This window comes from Harpia harpyja, chromosome 15 (genome assembly GCF_026419915.1).
Source record: "Harpia harpyja isolate bHarHar1 chromosome 15, bHarHar1 primary haplotype, whole genome shotgun sequence".
Classification (NCBI taxonomy): Eukaryota; Metazoa; Chordata; class Aves; order Accipitriformes; family Accipitridae; genus Harpia; species Harpia harpyja.
In genome coordinates this window covers 6,669,521-6,679,420 of record NC_068954.1, presented here as the reverse complement: position 1 = coordinate 6,679,420, position 9,900 = coordinate 6,669,521, and the positions used below count along the sequence as shown (strand labels likewise).

General features: G+C 40.8%; 1 protein-coding gene across 1 annotated transcript in view; it reads left to right on the top strand.

Moving 5' to 3' along the window:
- The first annotated feature begins 189 nt into the window (after positions 1-189).
- The window catches only part of RCAN2 (regulator of calcineurin 2), a 92,828-nt gene continuing 83,117 nt past the window's right edge, over positions 190-9,900 (top strand). The window contains exons 1-2 of the mRNA XM_052810352.1: positions 190-328; positions 9,437-9,663. Coding sequence (XP_052666312.1) covers positions 9,439-9,663 — 225 coding nt within the window. The 5' untranslated portion in view covers positions 190-328; positions 9,437-9,438. The remainder of the gene's footprint in view (positions 329-9,436; positions 9,664-9,900) is intronic.

Genomic DNA, 9,900 nt, shown 5'->3' with positions numbered 1-9,900 from the left:
CCCGCCGCCCACCCGGGGAACCGAAATCCGGCGCGCAGCGGTGGGAGGTGAGGGGCGTGGCCAGGGGATGGAGGAGGCGGGGACAGCTTGCTCCTCACATGCTTATTGGTGACTCCGCCCGCTCGTTTGGGCGGAGGTGTTTGCTGATTGGGTTGCGGCGCCCCCTCATTCCTCCCGCCTTGTCCTCCACCTTCGCCTCAGCGGCGCGGGCAGGCGAGAGGTGCGGGGCGTTCGCTGAGGAGCCGGCGGCGCGGTCCTCGGGGCTCGGCGGCGGCGACGACCACAGGGGAGGCGGGCGCGGAGGCGAAGGACGAGCGAGCCGCAGCAGGTAAGGGCAGGGCTGCCGCCGCGAGGGTCTCCTTCGCCGGCGGGGCCGCCCTGTTGCAGCCCTGCCCCGCCGACCTGGCGCCGTGCGCCCGCCGTGGCGGGGTTATGTAACCGCCCCGCCGGCTCTCCCTGCGGCGCCCGCCGTCCTGCTCCCTCCCCGGGCCCCGCTCTTTCCTCGGGGCTCCTTTCACCCGTGGCTTTTCGGACGCGGGGGGGGGTGTCCCGGGCTTCCCCGCGGACGCCCGCCCTCCGGCCGGGGTCGGTTCCCGCCGTGCAGCTCCGGGCGGGCGGCTGGAAGCGGCCGGTGGGCGGAGGAGGAGGTGTGCGGTGAGGGAGAACGTGGTGTCGGCTCGTCCTCCGGGGCAGGTGGTCGGTCCGCCGGGGGTGGAGAGGGGCTTGGTGAGGGGAGGGAGCATCCCGGCGTGTGGGGCAGGCGGAGGGGAGGTGGGAAGGGGCTTTTTCTGCAGCCGTGCGGGGAGCGCTGGTTGTCGGCTCGAAGCAGGTGGGCGTTTGCAGGGATGCAGACCTGTCCCGGCTACTTGTAGAACTTCGGGCTGGTGCGCAGGAATGCGGTGAAGCCCCTGTCCCTGGGAGAGACTCTTCTTGGGCTGATTTAAGGTTAGCTGCAGCATCCCGCACCGATGTTGTTTGATGCTTATGTAACAGGTAGCTCTCCGAAGTTGTTGGTTTGTTTTTTCCCCACCTTTCCTAGATTCTTTTGTATGTCTCCAAAATATTTTGGTCTCTTTACTTGCTGGAGTTTGGAGTTTAATCTAGTTTCCTAAAAGGAAAATGCAGGATAGGTTTGTACAGCTGAAAGAATTCGTACAAATGAGAATGCTTTACATGAGCTTCTGTGTTAGGCTTTCAAGTCCTGCATTTAAAAATTGGTTTGCTCTTTGTTGTTTACCTAGTTAGAATAGTTGCTCTGTAGGAGGAGAGGAAAAACTCTTTTTCTATGAGAATACATAACTACTGTAAAGAAACTCTGCTGCGTTTATTCTTGCAGTAAAACTACATTACATGGTTACACATCATTCCTGAACAGAGGGAAGTCTGAATACTGTGAGAATATAAAACAATCAGAAAAACTACAAACACATCACAGTAAAGAAGGACAGAAGATTTTCTGTAGACTATCAACTTTGTTAACTAGTAACTGCTGGTACCTGTCTTTTTTAACAGCAGGAACTGTCCCATTCTCCTTAAACTTCTGAGAAGAAGTTGTCCTAGTTTGTCCTCTTCCAGATATTGTAGTGTGTATTCAGATTCAGTGTCTTGGTTTGCCATTGTCTGTATTGAAAATGTTTGTCATTGCATTGGTGTCCTTAATGTTTTTTAAGTTATAAATTACTTGTGTGTACCAGCAGAAAATCCTTTTCAAGGAAACTTTGAAATTATATTCCAAGTAATCATGGTGTCTTGAGTATTTTCTAGGAGTTCAACACTGTGAACAACTCTCTCTGTTGCACATAGCTCTGATATACATGGCTTCTTCCTTTTTTCCTCCCAACAGGGTAAGGGAAAGTAGGTCTTGGTAAGAATTGGGGTATAGTTACGAATTTTATGTTACAAGCTAGAGGGCTATTAAGCGAGTGTTCCACTGACCCCTGTGCGAGGTGACAGATCTGGGTGAAGGCCAGTGACGTTGTAATACTGTGGGCCCCTTATAAAACTGGTTCGCTTTAAATAGAGTAGCATAGAGGCCAAGTGAAGGTAATCAGAAAGCTTGTTCTGTTCTGGTTTCTTTGGGTTTGGGGAGGTTTTTTTGTTCTTTGAATACCTTAATGTTACCATGGTAACTTTAGTGGTTGATTAATCGTAGCTCAGCTTCTTGATCTTAAGAAAAGCATGTAAAATCTTCACCCCTGGCGTTGGTTGCTCAAAGTATCATCTTCCTATTGTGGAATGGGGCTGGAGTCTTGGCTTAGTAGGGTGTAACACCAGTGTCTGCTGGCTTGTTTTGTCCAGGGCTGGAGATACAGATTGCTTAGCAAGCCACGATGCCAACTGAGTTTCTTTACTGGTCATAGGATACATCCCTGGCATGGGAGGCACAGCTGAGCCTTCTGAGCAATATGCAGGTCTTGAATTGCTTGAGCTAGCCAGCCCTGCTTTAGATGAATAAAAGTGAATAATAGTCCCTTTGGATGCTAAAAGCTTCCAAAAATAGTTACAAAGTCTCAGCTAAATTTAATACGGCTAGAATGTCAATGGAAAGGATTAGAACACTTGGGATTTGCACCAGTTAGCATTTAAAAAAAAAAAAAATCCTCTTCATCATATCTGCCACTTCTGTAAGAGGCATAGTGGAGATTGACACTGGTTTTGTGTGGTGCTAACCAAATTGGAGTTAAAATGTGAGTGGACTTCACTGTACTGGAAACCTGTATTACTGTAAAGGGAGTAGTTGTTGTCCAGGTGGGAGATGCAGAGGTGAAGGTTGAAGGAAGTGGTGACTATAGTCTATATGGCTTTTGAGACTGCAACAGTTCATTAATCCTGTCACACAAGGTCCCGTTCTGCTTTTTCTAAGTAAGTAAAACGTCTCCATTTAAGTCCATGGGAGCTTTCCATAGCGAAGAATTAGCACCATATAAAAATAATACTAATCTCCAGTGTTCATTTTGCAGAATGGAGTGAAATCTCAGCAGGCTACTACTATGTGAACTTCCCTGTTATACTTGTGCCTTCTGCCAAAGTCGTCAGTGTGGGTCCAGTTGACTTCAGCAGTTGTTGTATACTTAGGGTAACGCTACAGAAATTGGTGACTCTGCTTTCATTGTCAGTGACTATTTTAAGTAAAAACTGTTTCAATAAAATCTTACTCAGTGGGTTTGATTCTTCCCTGTGCTGCCCCCCCCCCTTTGAATTATGGTAAAATTTGCTGTTTGGGGTTTTGGGGTTTTTTTTTTCAGTAGCAGCAGAAGTGGAATCCCTGCACTTTTTCTGGACCCTTCTAGAAAAACAACTGCAACTTTTTTCTTGCTTTGCGTTTTTCCCAAATTTTCTTAATTCCTGTAGATTACTGTTTCTAGGTTTGCACTCAGGACTCAATAATACTTTTAGTTTATAGTGATTATATTTAAAGCTTCTATTTGTAACATTTTGTTTGCTTTATTCTATTTTTAGTCATGTTGTTTGTCATGGCAAGCAGTGTTTAATAAAAAAAAAGCAAAGTTTCCTAGCAATTTCAAGAGATATGTGCCTGTTTCTTGATGTCCCACAGGGACTCTTTTTTAAAACTCTAAGACAGGAAAATGGTCACCAAAGAAATGCATTATTAGTTTCCATAAAAACAATGGGTAAATCTATATGTGCTTGGTGATATATAAGGCATTGAGCCATTCAAGCACTTCATGTGCTCAATTTGTATTCATTCAGCAAAATTTCAGCTGCAGTTCTTTGCTCTGTAGGGGTCTAACTTCATAACAAGAGGAACATATTTGCCCTTCCAGTTTTACACTAAAAAAAGTAATACTTTTTGATAATTTTTCAAATAGAAACTTCAGTAAGCTATTGCTATTTGCCAGTGAATTTAATTTTCTGCTGATCTCTGTTAATTTTAATTGGAGGTATAGTATGTCTAAAAATAGTGAGGTAACAGAATGAATATGTAGCTCCCACCTGGACTCTCTACAGAGCTTTCGGTTACAGTATCTACAGGGTTAAACACTGACATGACATAGTCTGTTCCAGTGGGAAGGATGTTTGCTTCATGTTTTGAACTATGACAAATGACAAGCTCTCGCACCCCTTGACCACAGGAGGAGAAATTTGAAATAACGTATATCAGTGTAAAGTGATGCAAATTGTACGTATAAATTGCACAAAAGAAGTGACGAGGAGATTCCACATGGGGTCTGGAAGGGTAGAGGCTGCTATGGTTTCCCAAGGGTTAATAGTACTGCACTCTTGGGGTACTCTATTCTATGTAATGTATTTTCTGACTTGGAAGTTTAGGGTCAAAACCCTACACCAAATTCAGAAATAACATAGGAACACGGATTACATATGGGTGAACTTTATTTAAAAGGGATAAACGGATGTGGAAAGTAGTCAGCATTAGCTGGAGGTTACATGAACTTGGGCTCAGGTTTGTTTATGTCTCAGTATCTCAGCCTTCTAAAGGGAACAGTCCTGCTATGGAGTTTACTAGTGTGGTCCCAGGTAAGTTATTGATGAATGAATTTAGCATCGATATTGGTGCTGGATGATGCCTTAGTGTTACTGTATTTTTTTTTTTTTTGTGGCATTGCCACTTCTGAAATTCTGTATGACAACTTCTGGTATCTTAAGTATTTGAAAAATTTCCTGATTTGGGAATGGAGAAGTAAATGCATAGGCCACTTTGAACTCATTACATTTTAAAAGTAAGATGAGTACGGTTTACTCTTATGTGGATGTCTTTCTGTTTTTTTGATAATATAAAAGGGACCATATGAAGGGGGAAGTTAACTTGCTTTGTCAGAAGCTGTGGAAAGGAGCTTTAATATAAATGGGAATGTGATTCAGTGATTGTATTATAGTTACATAAAAGATGACTTTGAACTGAGTTTATTTTATATGGCAATCCAGTTCATGGATTATGAATTGTTTTAAGGTATTTGAAGTGTAAATTCTTTTGTTCTATATTAGCAAAATAATTGCAAAGAATATTTTTTGACAGCATATTGCCTGAAGTGGCTAAGTAAATTCAAAGAAGCCACAAAACTACCAACAACAAAACACCTGAGCCTTAAAGTTTTTGTCAGACATAATAAGGGATATGTAGTTACAATTTTTTATGTATATGTGTAACATTATTTATAATGAAGAAAAACATTAGATTTCTAGCTCATAACTGGTTGAAGGTAACTTCTGATACTGTGACTTATTATGAAGTTCATGCAGAGCTGTGAAAACTCAGATTCTAATTTCATGAATGTTTTAAGTAGGTTTAGTTGCTGAAAAGTACAATTGTAACCTTTGCTGTTGCCAGTGCATTCCCAAACTTCGCCCTCTTTTTTTTTTTTTTCTGGTTGCTACAAATATTTATGCAGCCGTGAAGTGAATCAGTCAGGTCAGTTATCTACCTAGTGGAGTTAAACCCAAACTTTTTTCCTTAGGCCTGGTCTTTTCTTTTAACTGAATCAGTTTGTGCAGTTGTGCCATGAATCTGAGCAGGAGATGCTTTCTCCACTAAAAAAAGGTAGCATGGGGCCTGTCTCTGTGTAGGGAAGTGTCTGGTGTTGGAAGTGAGAAGCCTGAGGTGCATGACAGATAATGTTGCATCTTTTGGCAGAAGTGCTAGTTTGTCCAGTCAGAGTCTGAACTTACAGCCCAAGGGTTTGAAGTGTGCTAACAAATGTTGATTCAAGTGTGTTGGCCCTCTCTGATTACCATTGAGCTCAGGCTTATAGGCAGTTTATTTTTTCTTGGGGAACATATGTCTTTTATTAGTGAGATTTCCATTTTAATTGTGGGGCTGGGCTTAATATCGTGCAGTACATGGCCCTTGTATAGCAAAGTAAAACTTGTGAAACAATAGTTATTCCATACAGATATTCTTAGCTCTTCAGGTCCCATCTTAAATTGGGCAGAGGATTTAATAATCAGAGTATTGTAAGTTGACTTGCTAGCGGAGGCAACACTGATCAGAATTCTGGGTATATCTTAAGTGTAGAAGAGGCTTGTGCGTGTATACATACCTACCTACAAGTCTTGAAAAAAAGATGGTCAAAAGGCATGTGAGACAGTGACTTTAAGAAGACTTGGCTAATACCTAAATCCCACTGAGCAAATCTCTCTCAAGAATTGTCTGAAAAAAGGAGCAAGCTTTTCTTGTTAAAGAGCTCTAGCAGAGCAAAACTACTGCCACATAATGTAAGAGTATTTATTAATTTCTAATCTCAGGTAGAACTTTGAAGTCTATACATAGTAGAATTGCATGCTATAGTGTATGCTAATTTCCTTATTTCAACTAAGTTGGTTAAAAACCTGAACTTCATGGTTGTGACTTGTTCTGTTGCTTGTCATAGTGGTTTTGTTTAATTCTTAACTTAAAAGCTTCCTTTCCTATGTAGTACCTTATAATATGGCTATCCCAGGAGAAAAAATAAACAAACAACAGTTTAGTGGAGAAACCTGTAGGCTTCTCTGACTTCTGTCGATATATTGAGATTCTTTACTTCTCTGCACACCCTAACAGCTTTGTTACGCACTGGGGAACAGAATGTATGAAATTTGTGAGCTGCCATGAAGTTATCTTTAACATTACTATCATACTTAAAGTGAAAGTGAAGCTTATTTATTAGACTAAAAAGTACAGCTTAAGAAATTGGCTAATATAAATAGAGATGTATATGGAAAAAAGTCAGTGTACTGTATTGCCTCTCTTGCTCTACTTTGACTCTAAGTTCCATTCAGCCAGCAGATTCCTGTTTCATTATATCCTAGGACATTCTTGTAGAACTTAAACTTCACTACCCCCAGTTCCATTTAATCTCCCCTCTTCTCACTGGAATGCTTATTGAGTGTTAATTCATAATCCAAATTCCTACCACTTTTGAGTATCAGCTTGTGTCATCTTTATCCTCTTGAGTCTGTTGTGTAAAGTTGGCTTTGAAACTTCCCTCTCTGCTGGGTGGCCTCTTGCAGCTTAATGCTTGTGGGGGAAGGAGGGTTTTGCCCAGCGTGACTATAAAATAGTATCTTTACTGACTGCAAGTAGTTTGTCTGTTGTAAATGAAATACTTCATGCTCATGGGCAAAAGTCTGTTCTGCCATGTAAATTATATCTTGTAACATACTAGGCTTGAAGTTTATTTTTCTAAACCTAAAAGCAATGAGTCTCATCTTGACACAGGCTAGACATGATGGCGAAAACATTTAGAGAAGATTGTATTTGGAGTAAATGATCTATTAATATTTTCTGCTTGAGTGGCGATACATTCAGAATTGAAGCTTCTTCCCCAGCAGTGGCCACTATGAGGATTTCTTTGTAGTACTTACATGGGTATGTTTACACTGACATGTACAGTAATACTAGGCTTAAGTGAGTTGGCTCAAATACCAGAGGCAATATTGCTGTGATACTGAGTTCCTACTACACTAATGTATATTGTTGAAGTTATAGCCATCTCCTCTGTCACTTGTTCAGGCTCTTTTTTCAGTTAGAATTAAATTCCTAAGCTGAAATTAGTTGGAGATAGTTCTGCTAATGTGAGACCGAGCTGGCAAAAATACTAGTGTGTATTTGATAGTCTAAAAACCTGTCCTCAGGTTGACACAGTAAAAAGAGGTAATTGGCCTGAGGCTTTCATACTACACCTGCTTCCTTACAGCACTGCATCCTTGTTTGTTTTAAACCCCTCCCTCATAAATTACATGCATACAATACAGGACTAGGAAACTATTCTGTTCTGAGCTGTGTAACATACTTTAGTATCTGGAAAAGGAGGACAGCTAAGATCCTGTGACCTACCAGCTCTCTGCAGATCATTATATCTACTACGAGTGGTATTGCGGTACACTTACCTCTGGACAAGGTCCTGAATTATCTTGGTCTGACCTTGTGTTTCAGACTAGATGACCTCTGCAGGCCCCTTTCAACCTTAATTGTTCTGGCTAATAAATCTGTCTCTATCACATGATGTGGGAGTGTGGTAAGTGTGGACTCAGTGCTCCAAACTGATACTTTTGGGCATGACTTTATCTTGTTTCCTTGAGGATTTCTGTTGTTAGCCCTGAGACTTCAGCAATAACAATTACTGCCATTTCCGTAACATAAAGTTACAGAATGATGTGCTCCGTCATTGGCCAAATGTCATTTTAGAGCAGCAGGAGGATTGAGGTTACATGAAAGGCACAGGCATGGCAAATTAGCTCCATAATTTAACTTTGCTTTACTGAGATTAAGTGTAATAAGCCCATAGGGTTTAATTTTGGACACAAGTCCTAAATATTATATTTGAACTAATATTTACAACTATTTATAGAGAATAGCAAGTATGCAATAGAGCAAGGGCAAATCTGAAATGGATGAGCACACTGTTTATGTAACTCTCTAACTCCTTATGTTATGAGGAGAAAAAGCAGCCAATGATTGCATATTATTACTGAAAGAAACAAAAATATAAGGGAATTAAATTATTTCCCTGCATAGCTTCTAGTCAGCTTACTGGAGCTCTATAGAGGTTATAGTTTGATGTCTAATACACCTGTACTAAGGACTGATAAATACCTGAATTTATACTAATTAACACACTGATAATTACTTGGACCTTTACTTATTTCCCTTGGCTGGTATGAAGTTTAGTCTTGTAACAACAGTAGGGATACTGTTTGATGTATGGGCTTGTTACTTCTGTGTGTCTTAAAATTATCTTTCTGCTCTGATGGATTTGGAGTAAAGGCTCCAAAGTCAGCAGGATTTTCCCAAAAGGTGGTGAGAATGTTCTCGAGCCCTCTCTTCCCTTTTTATTTGCTTCCTAATGTGATTAAGATGCAAACAAAGAAATTGCTAATGGGCATGGAAAAACAGGGTACGTTCTGTCCTTAAACTGTAGAAAAAAAATTGGCTTTATTCTTTATAATAGTAATGTGTTGTACTGTTTTTTGATTCTGTGTTCATGCTACATTCTAACAGTCTTTTTTTCTTCTTTTTTTTTTTTCCTTTGAGTTGATATCTGGTATAATTTTCAAAGTTATTTTCATTTTCTTCATACCATGTGCATTATACTTTCTTTCTAAGCTGACTGCAAGCTCGGAAGCACCAGCCTGCCTTTCCAGTAACAAACATGACTCTCAAACCCAAATGCAATATATTATTTTCTTTTAGGGCAAGGGGCACTTAAGAAATGCCTTGCTTCTGGTTGTGTTCAGCAGCTTGTGCTGATAGGGTTAGGTCTCTTCTGTCCTAATAAATGGAACTAAAGCAAAGTCCCTATTTGAATCTTGGTGAAACTAGTCGTAGTGCCCTGTTTCAGAGGTCAGTTGTTGCCTTAAAATAGTGTGAAATATACTTTCTACAAACTAAGCCCCCAAACTAAAAATTTCTGGGTTAACTTGTGTATGTGATATTTTTAAAAGTGTAGTGTAACTGTGTGTCTCTTCTCCATGCTGCCAGGGATGAGGGGAGACTCATACTTCTTTGGAATGCGAGGCCTTGGTCACTATGGCTGCATCCCGGAAGATGGAGGACAGTTCTTACTCTACTCTCTAAATGGAGACAATGATTTAAAGAGATGTTTTGCAGAAGAAGACTTTCATGAAATAATCGACTTCAATGATCTCCCGAATTCTCTCTTTGCTTGTAATGTTCACCAGTCTGTGTTTGAAGATGACGACAGTAAGGTATGGTGTCGGTTTGTGTATTTTCAATGTAAAAGAAACATATGCCTTATGTTTGTGTTTACTGCAGTTTCAATGAAACAGATCAATAGTTTAATCTGTTTTGTACAAAGAAACTGGATCACAGATATGACTTCTTCCTAAGGTGACAACAACACTCTGCCATAATGTTTATTTCAAGAGTTTAAAAGCCTTTTTGTCAACTACGGTGAACAAAAAAGTTTTTCTTTTGCTCAGAAT